Consider the following 20,067-nt stretch of genomic DNA (forward strand, 5'->3'; position numbering starts at 1 on the left):
ATCTTTCTTCATAAAAATATGTGACTATTAACCTCGTGTTTCCATGAGTACCCAAGTTCTACCCCGTACTCATTTTAATACTGAAAAAGTCATTTATTTGTATATACTAAAATACAAAAAAAAACAATCTCTTGTAGATTATAGAATACAGAAATATCGAAGGCTCCTGATCGTTCATGATTTATGACTCAACTTCATTTTTCCCACAGTCGTGAAGCTTTTCGCTTTACGGCATGCTAAAAAATCCAACATAAAAGAAATTCAAATTAGTCACACATAAATATTTCTGTCGCGATCGCATACCACAACTGCGTTGAATGCGCATATAGATCCCACAGGTATTTACAGTTCCGGACATAAATATAAACCCTGCCATAATATGTGTTCAATTTTAAAAAAAACAAGACTTGGCTCATTCACATTCAAAAAAGCTGTACCAAGTTTTACCTTGTAAAAAGTTCCGGAGGTGCCATACAGTTGTCCGGTACTGTACATATGTGACCACTTTTTAATTCGTACCAGTTCTCAACCAGAACATTACTGCTGCAAATTCCGTTTTTATTGTTTTCTACATTTGCAGATGGTAAACATTGGCTCGACTCAGCCTTTCTTTGTCCCATAACGGATTTACGTTACTTGAGTGTCGATATTGTGCGCTGGTAGTGTTTGCCAAAAGTGACGCATTTCAGTGTTCTAGGAACGAGTTAACTGACCTACGACCGTAGGTACTGCAGTACTTACTTGGCTAAGGCATTGGATCCCAGCTGTCTCTTTCCGGAGCTGTAATGAGAACAGAAAAAAAGTGAGATCATTATTACATCATGCTTTATTGAGATCACGGAATGGACGGAGTTAAAACCCGATAACCAGAATGTATGAAATACAACCACCACCAAACAAAACCAACACAAAGGTTCAAACGTTATAATTATTCTAAAGCGTTATATTCCTTGTTTGAAATCATCTTTAAGAAAAAATATATTTAAAGATCAGTGTAAAAAGAAAATCGAGCGTAAAATGTTTCTAAAAGTTTAAAGGTCCAGAAGTTAAGGTAGAGAAATTCGTAGAAGATGAGATTAGGTTAAAAAAATAATCCTAAGAAAAAAAAATCGAAGTACGAAAGCAAAAATGTTAAGTAAACTCTGTAGTAATTATTCTTTCCTCATGATTCTTAATAACTATAGAATGAAATGGGCGAAAGTACGTGTAGGGCAAGAATTTCTTTTCAAAATTTCTAGCATTCAACAACAGTGCACTTTTTGTTTTGGCTTTATGTACTTTGCTTGAAATAAGAAGATCAGAAACGTTTGCCAATTATTTCTCAAGTTTAGTGCGTTTGAAAACGTGAGTAAAGGCATAAGTCGGCCATTGTGGCGGCCATCTTTGGATTATCTCTTATGATAATCAATTTCAAAACTGTCCTTAAGATAATCCATTTCAAAACTGTTATAATTTAAAATGGGAAAATAATTTGACACAAGTCTATTCAGCGAAATTGTAGCCAATATGTCGAAGGTTCAATTTGTGGAATTTGTTTCTTTTCAACTGTTCTAATTTTCTGAAAATATTGATTATTCGTCTAAGGTTGAACTATCACCGCAGCTTACTCTAACATTTCGGTAATTCTGATTAATTATTAAAAGCAATCAGAATGATACAAACGAACTTGACCATCAACGCAATAGTACTATGGTAGAAACAAGGTTATTTTAGGGACCTTGAATTGCGTGCCCTAATTATACTGGCGTACAAAAATACATCAACGACAACCGGCTCTATCTAATGCTTTGAATGTATGCTCAAACAAATACCGAAAAATGCGTTCGTTCTATATTAACAGATAAACTAAGTATCAGCTGGGCAGTCACAGAATGCTACTACTTTTTTACACATATGTATGTACAAGATTTGATTATATCTTAACATGCGTCACGTACTTGCTCATACGTGTTGATACAACTTTATACACAGGTGAAGTTACAAGCGATAAGCAAGTGCACTGATAACACTTGAAGGTAGAGCTATCAATCGGCGAATGCCGACACGGTACACGGTAACGGTAAAGTATCTATTTCTAGCGAACATACTGTAACAATGCAATAGTTGTGATTTTGAACAATAAATACTTTATTAAATTACTTCTATGACCTGTAACGAATTTATTTGGTGGGGCATCATTATCAATGAAACACTTTCAAGTGATATGAATTTCAAGCGAGCTACGAATCACAACCGCGTAAAAATGATATCCAAACAATAAAAATGGCATTTTCATGCTATTGCTGGCGGTCGGAATATCAGCGCCTAGTTTATCTAAATCGTTAAAATCTCCATACATTCGACACCGTTGATCGCTGTATAACGTGTATATGGCAAGCGGTAATTCCCACAGGCGAAATACCCGTTAGATAAACGAAACGTTCCGGCAATCGAGCTTCCACGGTTTGTCTAAAACTTTTATTTACGAAAATAATACGATCTATTCCTCATATCATTCCGATTCAGATATTACATCCTACAATTCTCAAGCGTGAATTTGAAAATTTTCAAAGAGAGAAATGAAACTTATAGTTATTTGTAGTTTAAGAGTCAGATTTTCGTAGATTTTCGTTGTTGAAAACAAATCCTACATCATTTACCATTCCAAAGCAAAGCAATGCTGAAGGAGTCTGGGTTCGATTCCCGGATCTTTTCGTAATGGAAAATTCCTTGACTTCCCTGAGCATAGAGTATAATCGTGATACGATATACGAATGCAAAAATGGCAACTTTCGCAAAGAAAGCTCTCAATTAATAAATGTGGAAGTGCTCATAAGAACACTAAGCTGAGAAGCAGGTTCTGTCCCAATGAGTACGTAATGCCACGAAGAAGAAGAATGTTTTATCACGAAATTGTAATGAAAAACCGTGGTTCTAATTTATCTAAAAACAATGAAGCGATATTTCAATGTTGAAAAAAATGGTTTTAATAGTTTTAGACACACCGTGCTTTCCCTTGGACGTCCCAAGCGGGCAGGTGAAAGCTTGATAATCGGGCACAGTAGTGAGTAGGTACGTCGTCATCATCACTGTCATCATTGTCCGTCATGAGCTGTATGCAAGCAACATCAATTCACTGCACTGCTGGAGACATTCCATCCGGTGAGACTACGACATCAACATTAAAAAAAAGCGTCGCACGAAAGTAGCTACTATGTTCATAATCTGTTTCACGTTCAACTTTTTGAAATGTGTGGTATTGCGAAAGCCTATCGCTGGGAGCTAATCTAACTCACACAACATCAAAAATATTTAGCATTATTATCTAGGCTGAGTATCAGAGCCGGCTTGTGATGGACGCTTTAGCCGCCTAGGGTTAATCTGGAAGTGAGAAACTCCTAGTTGTAGTGTCACATTGTTATGTAAGCGTAGTGAAGTATTATGCTATATCATGCATGGATTCACAACTTCTATGTCGTGCTCCATAAATGTTAAATGCTGTAAAGAATAATCATGTCAAAACAGATGCAAATTTCGACCTCGATCTTACCCTACGACCTCGAAAATTCGTAGGGTAAGATGTGGCAAATGGAGTCAGTGACATTTTTGAGCGCGATATACATTTTAAAATGACATGAGTAATGAGCGAAGCTCAGGACAAGTAGACCACCCCTGCGTTTTGTAAAAAAAGACAAAATATTTTTTTGCAACTTTTGCATATCAGCCTACTTTTTATCAAGGGAATGACCAACATAACGGCCTACTTTTCCTACCGATACAAACAGTGCTGAAAAGTGTTACTGTATCCACGAGCTCTACTTCTAATGAAAATTTCATACAAATCGGAAAACGTCCGGCCCAAACCTGCCCGATAATCAAAAAAAAAAATTAAAAATGCCCAGGTGGAAAATTCAGCACATGAATAGCTTACAATATGGTAGAAAATTGTAAACGGCGTCTTACCTGGTCTGTCTTACAAAGTAGAATCAGCCATGAAAGTGTGAAAAATTGTGACAGTCATTGCACAGCCTACCTGTTTGAGAATCACGGAGTTCTCAAGTAACATTAGTAGCTGAACAACCGTTTATTCAGCTAAAATCTGCTTGAGAGTAATTTGTTCAGCTCTTATTCCACCATGTTGGGTTGCTTGAAAAGTCTCAAAAATCCAACATCAACGGCATCTTCCGTTATTGCAAAAAATGTTGCATGCAACTCGTTGCAAAACTCGATTGTTTCAGCACTTGTCGTATTTATCCCACTCGGCGAGCCTCGTTGGATAAATGTACGACTCGTGCTGAAAAAATTATGATTTTGCAACTTGTTGCATAAATAACTACCCAGACAACCAGAATTTACGCATAACGAAATCACCTTTTGCGTTATGCGATGTTTATATGCGTAAAGTTTCACGTATAAGATGTTGCGAAAAGGCCTTATGCATATTTTATATGATGAAAAATAACATGCAATGTGAGTGTGTAAATTTTATTGCGAACTAGTCTGTACACTTTTGCGACTTTATTTGTGATAACAATGTTGATTTGACAGCTGCTACGGATTGATCCGACTTACTTTGTACGAGTGTACGGAACGAAACGAAATGTACGTATGAACTCATAAAATAACGTTTTTTGCGAGGAAACTCATCTGTCGAACGATATCATCCATCATGAAGTGCGGGTGTGATGAAATTTGTGTAACTAAACGACTTTGTTTTTAACTGTTATGCGACTTCTGGTTGTCTGGGTATTCTCTTCGAGGTTAACAATATGTTTCCTTATAGTTTTCAATGCAATGAACAAAATAAGATAAGGTACCGCGGGGCAAGTGGGAACGAAAAAAACGATAGTTCAAACAAATTGTTCAATCAAATTTTCAAATGTCAATATTTTTCAAATCCAACAACACAATCACGTTTTGGCAACATATTTGCTGGTGTGTGCATGAAACTAATCGAATAATTTCAAAATTGTGAAAACCTTGGAAGAAAGTTTTAGAATGAGCCATTGGACGCAGTTACTTCACTAAACGGGGCAAGTGGGACATATCCAGTTTTATGCGTCAATCCACATCAGTAAGTCAACCATTACAATAATAGGATTGATAATTCATAGATTTTTAATTTTAAGTACATATTTGATGTACATAAGGGATCAACCATAAAATACGTTACGTTTTAGGAAGAAACCCTTTATTTAATAGTATGTCACCTCACATTAGCATAGCATGCATAGCATAGACTGACTGCACATGTCAATGGTTGCTACTCCGTGATTGATCGGAACTGGTAAGAATTGCACTACGATCCAAATGAATAAGGGATGGGAGTTTCCGCTTACTCTCGAAGTGCAATTTTAGCAGATCTAATATTATTGATCAATAACGGCGCCGGCCAAGTCCTTACAGTCAGTTGGGATGAGGAAGGAATGTTAGGGTGTAATGATTGTTGCTTCTAGAGACCGAGAATACCTCTGCATCTCCACAATCACCACGGGAAGGGTGTTTATTAGTGAGGGAGGAAAAGATCTGGGAGTCACCTCTGGTCGGTGATGCGATCCATGGACAAGGGGGAAATATACGACTTATATTTAAAGCTAGTTTTGTATTTTTGTCTCGAGAAGTTTTTGGTAGAAACTTTAAAAAATACGTCAACATATATAATGTCGAACAATTCAAAAGACGTTTTTATTAATGACGAAAACTGAAAATTACATGTATATATTTTAAATTATATGAAACAAGAATAATGCCGACACTTGTAGTGACGAACCATACATAGTTTGTTTGAAAATGACGTATGAGTATTACTGTGCATTTTGTCTCGATATGGTAGAAGTTTTTAAAAAATACGTCAACAATCACAATGTCGAACAATTCAAAAGATAATTTTCAATAATGTCAAAAAGAGAAAAATATAAGTTTATTGAAATTGTATAAAAAAATAGCATAATGCCGACACTTATAGTGACGAACCATACAAAGTTTGTTTTAGTATTGCATAAAAGTTACGCTTTCAAGAAAAAATCTGTTATCATAAGCATGAAACGAACTCACCAGTTGGTAATCCATTCTCGACTGAACACAAAACTGACACTGACAGCAAAACTTCTTGGCGTTCCGAAAACAAACTGTCTTGCTTGGGCCTTCCCAAATACCTACCCAGCAAGACGCTCCAAAACAGAAAGAGAAAAAAAAAATAAAATAAAAAAATCTCTGGCGCCGAAAACACGCGCGGAACCGTGAGAAAAATCTATCGGACGACGCAAAACCGAACTGTCCTGCTTGGGCTTCACGAAGCACTACCCAGCAAGACGCTCCAAACAGGAAAAAAAGAAAAAAAAAATCTCCGGCGACGAAAACGCGCGAAATCGTGAGCAAAATCGATCGGACGACGCAAAACCGAACTGTCCTGCTTGGGCCTCACGAAGCACTACCATTAATAGTATGTCACCTCACATTTAATATTAACTGAATATTCCTCAATAAAAGCGTAAAGAGGAATTAAACATGTTCAAAATATATCATTTATAAGTTGTTAATTAAAATGTAGCACATAAACAATCAATAATTGACGAAATTATAAATATGTTTTGTTATCATTTATATGCATGGCAGAAAACCACCTTATGGGGTGGAATTGTTTTCCATCTCTACTTAATTTGGTAGAAATAACAAATAAAGTTCAAATAAAATAGAAAAGTAATCGTTCTCATGATGCATTTCAAATTTCAGCTGTGTGTTTGTTCAATTTTGAAGTCGTATTTCAAAAATAAATTTAAAAATAAAGAAAAATAACACTTTTTTTTCTCCCTCCTATGCAATTACGTAATTTGAGGTTGATCTTTTTTGATAAAAATCATTTGTTTGAATGTTTTAGTGCTACTCTCTAGGAGAATGTATGAAACGTGTACGAAAACTTTTGATTCTGGTTTTTGTTTTGATAGGTCCCACTTACCCCAGGTACAAATATATTCTGGGGTAAGATAGACCATCGAAAATTTCATATGAAATGAAAACAAAATACTGGTTTATCGTTAGCAGCTTGTAATAATACTCAAAATTATAGCATACTGATGGAAATTCGATTTAAAACACATTTATTTTTTGCGAGTCAATGCAAGACGTGAAACGTGTCACAATTTGTCATGCAAGTTGAAAATGGCGCTGAACTGACAACTGTTACATGAACCACATGGTAATAAAAATAACAATATGTTTAGTACTAAATACATTCCTTGTCATTGTATCTTCAACTTTCTAGAAGAATACCCCCATGAAAAACTTTTCCTAGTTGAGCTATGACGAAACGCCCCACTTACCCCGTATTCTCACTTGCCCCGCGGTACCTTAATAAGATAAGATGCTCTATATTTTACGTATTTTCACCGACTTTTGTATAAAAAATACAAATTTTAGTGGATTTCTATAAGATTTTGTTGTTTTTAAATAGCATAGCAGAAGGTAATCTATCTAAATAAAAACGGAGTGGTGTTTATATGTCACAAAATGGCTTAAGAATGGATTAACGGATTGACGTTAATTTTTCACGATTGCATTCTACAAGGGAGGCGACGTGATCGTGTAAGCAGAAAGTTTGGAAAAGTCTCTGGAATAATCGGGAAAACAAGAGTTGACTAGAGTGTCATTTTGTATGGAGAATTACATGAAATTTTACAACATCCTACTTGATGGCAAGACGAAGTTTGCCGAGACCACTAGTTATCAATAGTTTCTCCTATTGTGCAGTACAACGTGCAACTGTTTAAAGCTGTTGTGGAGTGTGTACGAAAAAAAATTGTTATACAAACGGAATACATTTTGATTGAAATCTATATTTTTTGGGGCACTTGTGTCACCTATTTGACAAAAGAGAATTTTTAGAGTAAAATTTATGAAAATGTAAACATCATCAACAAAATAATTATAATGAACCAAAATGCACTAGTAATGGTTTCTGAGGATGTAGAAAGGGAATAGCTAACATTTTGGTTTTCTATGTAATATTTACTCCAAATATTCATTAATAAAATATGTTTTTCGACGTTATAAGTTCTTTTTCATTTATTTACTATAGATTCTACTACGGAATTAAGCATATGTAAACCTTGTTATGACGGTAAACTTAAAAATATGTTCTAAATTACCAATTAGTTTCTGCTTACTATCAATAGCAAAAAAAATATTTTTTATTTTACGAAGAACGATGTTTTTTCGGTGTCCGTCTTGCTTCATATGGGTGAAAAAATACACTGTTTTGGATGATATTAGAGAAGCCTGATAAACTAATATCGCGAGGCAAAATTGGTGGGTTTGAAAAGCTTTGGACAATGTTAAAGAACAATTTGCTTACAAACATTCCCCGGATTTTTTCAAGAATATCTTAAGAAAATATCTCATGATATTCAATTTAAAATTCACACGGAAATCAATAAATTACTTACGAATTTCGTTAGTTTTTCGATACTTCTCGATTAAGCTCTAAGCTCTCAATATTTGAGCATAACCATTACATATTTGGTAATACTTTGATTCAAGTTCTATAATCCCATTATTATATGAAGTAGCAGTATAGATGTATTACCATACCCACACAGTTACGGATCACCCACAGTGACGGATCACTTTGGCGTTCAACATCGGATAACTCGCTCAAAACATAAACGTTGACGTAAAACATATTTTTCCCATGTTATACTATTTGTCTTCTACCATTTGTAATGTTAAGCACAACATTCGACCGCTAAATAACGGTGTATTTGACAAATGTTTAGTTGGTACCACACAGCTATCATTATATGGTCGTTTTCTGTAAGAAGTGCCGTCAGCATTCATAAGCTCCCACAGGTGGTAAAATACAAATTTTATAACATATTTTATGCTTGTTCGCTTTGATTTAGTATGAATTCATCTTTGGAAAAAAAATTTCTTGATTGTTGATTCTAAATATCGAATATTAGCACTTCTAACTAGTGATCCATAATATGGACCAGGAAATGATCGTTTACCACGGTTATGGATCACTTCCAAAGAATGTAGATTTCTGCTATTTTGTGCATTGGATTCGACATTTTCAGACAATAGCACTAAGGATAAAACTAATAAAACATCAAGGTTTGTAAAATTCATTTTTTAGCAGACAAAAATGGGTGGTAAACTTGGTGTATAGCGAAAACAGTTCATGTCTCAGTTACTACAATGCAGTATCACAAAAAAGGCCATTTTACCCTTGTTTCCAGCTCTAACACTGCTATTTTTTGCAGTAATATATGACACATTGTTAACTTTCGCTATACCATGCAATACAGATGCATTGAGTTGAAAATCTCTTGATTTTGCGCACTGATCCGTAATATGTCACATTTTGATCCATAATATGAAAATTGATCCATAATATGGTTTTCAGGAACCGATACAATTTTTAATTTTTATGCAATCCTATGTAACTATTACACTCTAAACAGTTTACTAACCGAAGTTCCAATTTGAAACGATTCGACTCGTGCTTTTATATTACAATTTTACGTTTTCCATGTCGTTTTATTGAATTTTATAGGTTGGACTCCACACTATTTGATCCATAACTGTGGGGTCATGGTATTACATTTTTTTCAATGTAGATTGTTATGTAAGTTTATTTAAGCAGTTTATATTCTAAAATATTACGATAACCTTATAGATACAGTTCAATAAACAAATAATTTCGCAATGCAATGTTATTTTTTTTTTTTTTCCTAATCCCAACTTTTGAATACTGTATTGAGAAAACAACAACAAATCTTGCATTTGTATCTCAGAGATGTGAAAAAGTGAACCGAATCAGAAGTAATCTTTTTATTTTTGGCCGCTTGATGATCCATAGTGAGGAAATAGGAGTGCCTGGCCAAATACCAGAGTCCAAACCAATTTAAAAATGGAGAAGTAGAGTGTCTAAAATTTCAAAAAAAAATATGGGCGGACGAACATCCTTCAGTTGGCTGGGGATATAACAAATGTAATAAATAAATCTTTATTCCTGCAAATTCTATCCGATTCCAAAGATTATTTATATGAGATTTGTAAAACTTAATTTGAATAGGATCGATATTAGTAGACAGTCCCCTATAGTCGCACTAGTGGCTTTTTGCGGTCGTTTTGCTAAAACTCGTTGCAAAATATTGTTTGGCATGAAGGTCAGGAGTTTTTGATCCTTGTTTTGATCTAAGTACCATTGATTCATAGTTCGATGTTGTACAAAAAGTGATCGAAATAAATAGTTTCGCTTAAATTTTAAGCTTCCTTGCACCTATAGTAGACCTATTGTTTCTATAGTAGCACTACTAAGAGAAACTATTTTTCATTCAACAAAATAATTGATTAATTAAGAACTTGTTTACATCAATCGAAAGCGTTTGATCAATTCTTCGAACGAAGAATATAAAAGTTTTGTAAAGAAAAAAACCTTTTGATTTGTTTTTTTGCATACGCTGAGAAGCTAGTGCAACTATAGGAACAGAAATTGGAAATGATGCTACTATAGGGTGTCCCAGAAAGTATGGGCACGACTTTGATATCAAAAATCATAATTTTTTTTCCAACAAATTTAATATTAATATATTTTTGTATTTTTCCTTGGGGTGCTTCAAATGCAGCCCATAAAAAATGTGTTTGAAAAAATGAACTTTTATATTGAAATTTTTGATTTTAGAAAATCAATTCTTTCTTTTCAATAAAGTAAGTGATAATCTGATTATTTATCGTATCGGCAATGATAAATATATTTTGTCAGATTTTTATTGTACGTAGTTTATGACCCGGCACAAATTTCGTACAACAAATAACGCGATTCAAAATCTACTCTTGATAAGTGAAAGAATAAAATGTGTGAGAATCAGATTTGGCAGTATGATAAAGTCGTGCCTATACTTTCTGGGACACCCTGTAAAGGTACATGTGTGTACTGGCACAAGCAATAATAAATACAAAAATATGAGTTTTCGTAGTTTTCATGTTTTTTTTTCACAAAACCAAGATAAAAACTTTCAGATAATGTGAAAAAAATGCCACTAGCTTTATTTTTTGATTTCATACGAATTTTTGTTCTTAGCAAAACGGCTCATGGTACGCCGACCTTAATGTCCAGATTTAAAATAGTTTAGAAATATTAGTTACCGGATATCTTGTCCAGTAACTTTCATACTTGCCTAACACAGCCGAAGGTAGTTATAACCCGGATTATACTGTTCAGGATAATCCATGATTATGAAACCGTGGCACCATTAAATGGCTATACAAGCACTAGAACTGCAGAAGATACAAGTCTTTCTATTACGTTCCGCTTCCTCAAAGTTACTCAACGCAACAAAACATAATCAATCATCTATACCATTTCCAACAGTTCAATTCAATTACTTCATCTTCGATGGAACGGAATGCTGCATCAGCGGCGATCCCTCGAAAACTGCAATTAAAAATAACCTCCAGCCCGTCGAAAACACGTGTACTTCACACGCAAGTACGAAAAATACCACTATTACCAATTTTGTAAACAAAAGCATACACTACTGTATCAGAAGTAGCAGCCGCAGCACGTAAGCGCATTCGTCGGACTGTAGATATCAGCAGAACCATGCCACTGTGGGTGATCAGTTGGCAAAAAATCGAGAAAATAACTTACTCTGATAGGAATTTTTTGTTCAACATTCCATAGTAAACATTTATATTAAGAAATTTCTGGAATATCAGACCATTATTGAAGTTTCATTGATACATTATGTCAAAGTTAGTTTTAAGAAAAATATAAAGAATTCAATGCAAACACAAGGTATACATTGAATGAATTATACATAACATTTCATTAAGATCTTTTTACACTGTTTGAAGTATTACTTAAGTAGTAAGTAGTAATACTAAGTTTGTAAGATAGGTTTTACAAAAATAAAATAAAACAAAAATTCGTAGTTTGATTCAACTAAATGCACAGATGATGCTGAAAACAAAAATATCATCGAAATTTTAAACTTTTTTTAAAAATAAAACATAAAATTTGTATCACAAAACTTATATGTATGACATGAGATATCAAACATATTTTTGGACGAAAATGTCCATAGTGCATGAGTAACACACCACAAACCGACGTTGGACACCACCAACGCATAACTCGCTTTCCGAGGCACGAAAGTACAACTGTATCAGACCGCACACGTAACTAACTAGCAATGATACAGTAGCCAACGTTCGATGGACTTCATAATCAAATTAGTTACCTTGAAACATCGCGGACACAATTTATCGACCAACTAACCAGATGTTCGATATAGGGCGGCGGCACACTGTGCATTGCTATCACCCAAATACTTATTGTTGTACTGTTCTTGGTTGTTGCATTACTACCGCTACTCCCACAGCCAACAAGGACCTTCACGGTCTAGACGAAAGAATGCATTGAGTCAACTACAACGTGCCGCTGTTCTTTGTTTCTAATCCGGATTTGGATCTTGATTACCAACACGAAACATAACGCAAGATGGTAGGTGTCGCTATTTGGAGTTTATTGAAAATTAGTCTACAGAGTAGGACAGTCAATCTAATCTGAAACAATCACTAACAAATTTCTATAAACCCAAGGTGATGGGATCTATTGAGACAGCCATGAACATAATATTCATCATCATGTAAATACGTTCTATGTTTCATCTAATGAAACCCTAACGGTATAAAAACTAAGGGGCTTCCATCCCCTATGGTTCACTAATAGAGCTGAAGGGATGTTTAACCAAAAATATCTAATGGCCTGGAAATTTTCCACCCATTACATATTTTGCAAACACGTAGGAGAGACGTCCTGGCCGAAACAATATATTTAGAATATATTGATAAGTTTTCAATGAAAGTGGATCTTGAGATTTGCTCCCTCAAACGTTATCATAATCATTGATTGTTACAAGAACTTCCAGTGCGGCTCCCATAGAGGCTGTTAGCTTTAATACTAAATAACGTTGCTGATAAAGGGCACACAAAAACCCAACAAACCAATGGAGAGTGCTCCGACGGAAAGCTTCTTCTGACTGGAAAGAAAAGGATGGTTTACTGCGTTACATTTACAATGCGTGTAAATTACTGCCGCCGTAAGCGCCCGATTATGAGGCCCACAATAGAAAACATTTTCTTATGGGAAGCGTGCGAGTGGTCTTCAGTTTTTCAGTTCTGTTGCCTAAACGGTAAAAGATACCACTTTGACGTCTATGGACGAAAGTTAGAATATGGATTGATGAAACAAAACATATTTTTTCAAATTGTTTTCATGATGTAGACGATAATTTTTCCGCTATTTTTTCAACAATTTTCTCCATGGTGAAAAAAAATCCGGAAAATATTTTTCTATTCATATTTTAAATAGATTGCTGATTTCCTTTCGATTTCACTAAAAGACTTTTGTTCTTCGATGCATAGTTCAGGAGATAAGCATTTTTGAAGTTTGTGGTATATAGGGATTGCACTTTTGGTCATGTATCCACGAGCTCTAGTGGATCTACCTCTGGTGAAAATTTCATATATGATTGTATACAAATCGGAGAGCCTCCGGCCCAAACCTGACTAATAATTTAAAAAAATGCCCTTATACAAAATATAAATAAAAGTAGAATGATGTTTATATGTCATGAAATGACTTGAGAGCTGGTTATCGGATTTGCATAATTCTTTCACACTTACATTCGTCCAGGACTTGTGACTTGTGTTCGTGCGTAGAAAAAGTTTAAGGAAGTCTCCGGAATAGTCGGAAAATATGGAGAAAACTAATCTGTTATTTTGTATGGGAGCATGGCATTTTTAAACCGCCTACTTGATGGAAAGATAAATTTTGCCGGGACTACTAGTTACTAGATATATTAAAACAGTTTACTACTGTATTTTATGTCATCATTTTTTTTTCAAATGAATTGGCACATATTCTAAATAACCGTAATGCTAAACGCGCAACTATGTATCAAGGAAAAACTGAGAGATGCAGGTTCGACTTCTGTCAGTCGAGAACCTTTTCGAATTGGAAGCTTGCTCGGCTTCTCAAAGTAGAGTGTATCTCCTTGTTGGCTTGCCACACAAAATTGGAAATTGGTAACGAAAGCTCTCACTTTGGAACTGTAGAAGTGTTCGTTGAAGAATGTTCTATACTACCTGGGACGTAATGACAGAAAGAACAAATGGTACTAGTTGCTTGATTAATAAGCAACAATTTCTCTCAGCTTAACTCACTCCTTCTTGCTTAACTTTTTTTTTATTATTTTCGTACTATTTTCTATTTCATTATAGATACTTAACCTCTCTTCCGACAGCTTCATTATTTACCACAAAAAAATAAAACACTGCGGAACACGTTTTTGTCTCAAGCATCAAAATACCGTTATTTACTTAGTTAAGAGCTGCTGATAATTTGATACGCTACAGTACCGATGCATGGTCAAAATCAGTACCATTCAACCAGCTTAGTGGCCGAACCTGATTAAGGGGCGCGCTTTTGAGAGTTCAATGGTTCAACGACTACTTCATTATTTCTCAATAGTAATGGAGTAGAACGACATGCACTAAACAAATGACACGGGTATACCACAAAAGATCAATGAAAACTGGTCTCAGTGGTTCATCCCGAACAGAAACAGAAAAAGGGTTGCTGAATCCATTACCGTTTTCAAAAATATCACTGCACGTCTAGTTTTTGAGATATTGACTATTTCAGCCAACTTGGATGCAAGTTTGTCAGCTTGTAAGGCAATTTATTTGCTTTATTTGCCACAGAATTCAAACTTCATGTGTATAACAATACTTATCAGCAAAGTTCATAATACTATCGATGCTCGATGTTTCTTGGTGTTTTATAGTATTGTATTTTGTCATATAAGAGAAACAAAGAGTTTTGTATGGAGACTGCAAGAATGTTAAAAAAATAGATTTAAACTAAATTTTTGCAATATCTACCAAATTATATCTAAAATAAAGTTGAAGTCCTATTTTGCATGTTTGCGGTATTGGGTCACAAAAAAGTTTGAGTAATCATACTTTAAATTTCATGTAAACATCACTTAAACCAGTGTTTTATACTACTTTGGCGACCTGTAGCTAAAAATTGTGACGTGCTGGGACATTTATGAGAACGGCATCAGATTCAGCAGCACCAAATCTACTAGAGACACATACTTTGGTTCTTGAGACACGCAAAAATGTAATTTTTGTTACGCTGTGAAATCAATGTTACCTTTCTTTTCTATGTATTTTTGTATATTTTTTTACAAGTGCTTAAAAAACTCTTCTATTTTAGGAATCTCTATCGATATTGATCATTGGTCTTCACGAAATGCTATTCGGTAATGGAGCAATGTTTATCAATACGGAGAAACTGCTCGAAAACTGCAATGCAAAGCTTAACAATCGTTAGCGCTAAAAAGCGAACATTGTCATAGTTTTTTCCTCAAGGTGGGATAAACTTTTGTTGTAGAATAAAATTGTTGCAACAAGAACTGGGGAAAAATATTTTGACCTACGTTGTAAGACATTTGTATGAAAATTGACACAGAGTTCTTGTAGGTCGAATATTAGTGCTTTTCCTTTACCATGTTGAAAAATCCTGGGTTTGAATTTTGGTCTTGTCGAGGATTATTTCTGGAATTTCAGTCGTATTACGTAAGCATGAAGAAGCAGTGCCAACAATGAAGAATCAATATAAATCAATATCACTTGACATAATGCCGCACATCCTGAGAAAATCGTTTTTACCTTTGCGAAAAGATATAAAGGGATTTTTTTTTATTATCGTACAAATTGGGCCGAAGGGTCTCAGATTTTCATGAAACTTTTTCCACAGGCAGGGCTCATGGATATATGAATAAAAAAAATTGAGAAAAATTCAGGGTCGCCTATTTTTCCGGAAAACTCAGGTGGAAAATTTTTGTTTTCCCTTGACACTACTTATTTTGAAAAATCATAACTCATGAACGAAGCATCGTAGAAACAAAGTTTTTATATGAAAATTTTAGTAAATTTTCTCAGAAATCCAAAAAAAATATGAACTGGAAAAAGTTTTCCACAAAATTTTCCACCGTTGGGAAAATTCGTAAAGATAAGCCGGAAAAACTATGCCCGAACTCGTGGAAAATTTTCAAAAAAGTATTTTCGAGAAGGTAATTTTATAAGCTTTAATCACTGAAATTTTTGGAATGCACTTCTTTTTCGTTTTTGAGTTATGGCCAATTTTGTGAAAAATGTCCAGATGTGCCATATAAGACTTTTCTTTGAAAAATCATAACTCAAGAACGAAACATTGTAGAAAGAAAGTTTTTATATGAAAATTTAAGCAAATTTTCTCAGAAATCCAAAAAAAAAATATGAACTGGAAAAAGTTTTCTACAAAATTTTCCACCGTTGGGGAAATTCATTAAGAAAAGCTAGAAAAACTATGCTCGAACTCGCGGAAAATTTTTATTAAAATATATTTGACAAGGAAACTTCAATTCTAGTAACTTTTAGGGTGTACTTTTTGTTTGTTCCTGAGTTATGGTCAATTTTGTGAAAAATGACCATATTAGCCTTTTCTTTGAAAACCCATATTTCAATCGAAGCATCAGAAAAACAAGGTTTTTTTTATCAAAGCAATTGCAAATTTTTTAAAAGATCGGAGAGAAACGATATGGGATTGGTTTTAATGAAGTATAAGTCGGATTGGATTATATTTTTCATGAAACATTACACCGTTAAGCAAAGCTGAAAAAACTGTTTCTTTTCCATTCCAAGTATTGAAAAATATTGTAGGATTGGATCGTATTGATCGCTCTTTTCAAATATACTTTGTTTGAAAGCTGGAATAGCTAATCGGGTGTTGAAAAATGTCCTGGGAAACTGATTCCATTTCAAAAATTTCATATTTTTGAGATAATTTGAATCCGGTTCGACAAGTCATGATGAGTCTTGAGTCATGATTTTTAAACGAAAAGGCATGTATGACAAATCTTTGCATTTTTTACAAAATTGACCATAGATCAGGATTTAAAGAAAAGTACATCCTAAAAGTTACCAGAATTGAAGTTTATAAAGTTTCTTTCTTACAAATATTTTATTAAAAAATTTCCGCGAGTTCGGGCATAGATTTTCCAGCTTTTCTTTATGAATTTCCCCAACGGTGGAAAATTTTGTGGAAAACTTTTTCCAGTTCATATTTTTTTGGATTTCTGAGAAAACTTGCTTAAATTTTCATATAAAAACTTTCTTTCTACAATGTTTCGTTCTTGAGTTATGATTTTTCAAAGAAAAGTCTTATATGGCACATCTGGACATTTTTCACAAAATTGGCCATAACTCAAAAACGAAAAAAAAAGTGCATTCCAAAAATTTCAGTGATTAAAGCTTATAAAATTACCTTTTCAAAAATATTTTTTTGAAAATTTTCCACGAGTTCGGGCATAGTTTTTCCGGCTTTTCTTTACGAATTTTCCCAACGGTGGAAAATTTTGTGGAAAACTTTTTCCAGTTCATATTTTTTTGGATTTTTGAGAAAATTTGCTTAAATTTTCATATAAAAACTTTGTTTCTACAATGCTTCGTTCTTGAGTTATGATTTTTCAAAGTTAGTAGTGTCAAGGGAAAACAAAAAAATTCCACCTGAGTTTTCCGGAAAAATAGGCGACCCTGAATTTTTCTCAATTTTTTTTTATTCCTATATTCATGAGCCCTGCCTGTGGAAAAAGTTTCATGAAAATCTGAGACCCTTCGGCCCAAACCCGTACGGTAATAAAAAAAAATCCCCATAACACTTAAATATAAAATCGCTTATTTCCACAATTTAACGTTAGTAACGTAAATTATTTCGTCATAAATACCGTTTGTTTCAAATTCTGAACATGATTCATATTACGAACAGTGATAACTTGTATACCGAACAAGAATTGAAATTTTTAGAACTTATATATGGTGATGACTTGAATCATAAAATAATTGATAATTTTGCGAAGAAATTAAGGTGGGTTTCTTGAATAATTGATATGAGAAGTCGAGTGTTTGTAATAGCTACCGTAAAATTTAATTGTATCAATCGGTAAATGGCTGGGCATGGCTTATCATTGGTACCTCGCGTACCTACAGGAATAAAATAAACCCCATTGTGTGGTCCTTAGCCTCTTGCCCAGCAACTCCTATCCCTACCTCCTCGTGGTACTGACCGGGGTACGAGTAACCTTAGAGAAGATCGGGTAACCAACCCCGGTGGGAACTTTGGTGGTATGCTGACAGGGAAGGGGGGGGTTTGCTTCTGCAGTACAGACGCTGTACTCCATGTTAGGAGCGACTCACAACAGCGCCCAAGTGCCAGAAGGACCCTAAGCTAAACTGCGCACTATGGCCCTCCAAACATTTAGGGGGAATGGTCCTCCGGAAATCTAGAAGGTTGGTGTCAGGCCCTGCAATCCAACCGTAAAAATACACTAGCACAGGAACGTCAACGAGAGAATACGGACCATAACAATCGGCAAAGACCACAGCGACGAAAATGGACTAGCGATTGGAAACTCGGTAGGGTAGAAGCACCGGTTTTGGCCATACGCCAGTTATGGTCATAGTGGATTATACACCGTTTTACATAACCAATAACAATGAAACCTTTTGTGTTCAGTAGATCATATTCATATGATAGAGCTACATTCATTTACTCGTCCAAATTGGTTCAATGCATAAGCAAAACAATTCATTTTCCTTATAATTTCAACTCCCATACACCTAATATGACCAGGGCACTCCTAATATGGCCACTCTCATGAGAAATCATTGCAATGGCCAATTTAGGAACCGAAGTTGCATCTCTGGCGGAAACTGGTTCCGTTGGCTTATATTGACCAACGAGATTTTCAAAGCGAAAAAATGGTTTTAGCTCAGTTTTGATATTTTACACACATAATATGGATTGAAAGCTTCCCAACGATGGAGACGAACCAGCCTCCGGCTGAAAGTCTCGATAATAAAGATAATAATAAAGATAATAATGGATTGAAAGCTTGCATTTGACATATTTGTAGTATAAATACGGCTTCCCATTTATTTTTTATTTACATTTTCCCTTAGGCTGGCCAAAACCGGTGATTTTACCCTACGTGGAACTGCAAATCTCTCAACTTCATCGGAAGCACACGCATACTCTCCGAAGTACTGAAGATCCGCGGTTTTGACATCGTAGCGCTGCAGGAGGTGTGCTGGAAAGGTTCGATGGTGCGAACCTTTAGAGGTAATCATTCCATCTATCAGAGCTGCGGCAACACACATGAGCTGGGAACAGCTTTTATAGTGATATGTGATATGCAAAGGCGCATGATCGGGTGGTGGCTGATCAACGAATGAATGTGCAAGTGGAGGCTCAAAGGCCGGTTCTCCAACTTCAGCATCATAAACGTGCATAGCCCTCACTCCGGAAGCACTGATGATGATAAGGACGCATTTTACGCGCAGCTCGAACGCGAGTACGACCGCTGCCCAAGCCACGACGTCAGTTCATCATAGGTGATTTGAACGCTCAAATTGTCCAGGAGGAAAGTTCAGCGCTCACCGGCTAACGAACGAGAATGGCCTACGACTGATAGTTTTTGCCGCCTTCAAGAACATGACCATTCGAAGCACCTACTTTCAGCACAGCATCTTGTATCGGTACACCAGGAGATCACCGCAGCAGACGTAATCACAAATCGACCACGTTTTTATTGATGGACGCCACTTCTCCGTTATAACCGACGTCCGAACGTGGCGCTAACATTGACTCTGTCACTATCTTGTGATGGTGAAACTGCGCCCAAAACTATTCGTCATCAACAATGTACGGTATCGACGCCTGCCTCGGTATAACCTAGCGCGACTGGCCCAACCAAACGTCGCCGCTGCATATGCGCAACATCTCGAGGTAGCGTTGCCGGAAGAGGGAGAGCTTGACGAAACCCCTCTTGAGGACTGCTGAAGCAACATAAAAGCAGCCATCAACAACGCAGCCGAGAGCATTGTCGGATACGTGGAAAGGAGGACATGTAACGATTGGTTCGACGAAGAATACTGACAGGTTTTGGATGAGAAGGACGCATCGCAGTCTGC

The 20,067-nt window shown here is 35.4% G+C and overlaps 1 protein-coding gene across 10 annotated transcripts in view; it reads right to left on the bottom strand.

Annotated features, from left to right (window-relative positions):
- The window catches only part of LOC5568396 (rab11 family-interacting protein 4B), a 362,368-nt gene that overhangs the window by 197,577 nt on the left and 144,724 nt on the right, over positions 1-20,067 (bottom strand). For all 10 annotated transcript variants that reach the window (XM_021849280.1, XM_021849277.1, XM_021849276.1 and 7 more), the window contains one exon: positions 742-780. In XM_021849280.1, coding sequence (XP_021704972.1) covers positions 742-780 — 39 coding nt within the window. The remainder of the gene's footprint in view (positions 1-741; positions 781-20,067) is intronic.

The sequence above is a fragment of the Aedes aegypti genome, chromosome 3 (assembly GCF_002204515.2).
Source record: "Aedes aegypti strain LVP_AGWG chromosome 3, AaegL5.0 Primary Assembly, whole genome shotgun sequence".
Classification (NCBI taxonomy): Eukaryota; Metazoa; Arthropoda; class Insecta; order Diptera; family Culicidae; genus Aedes; species Aedes aegypti.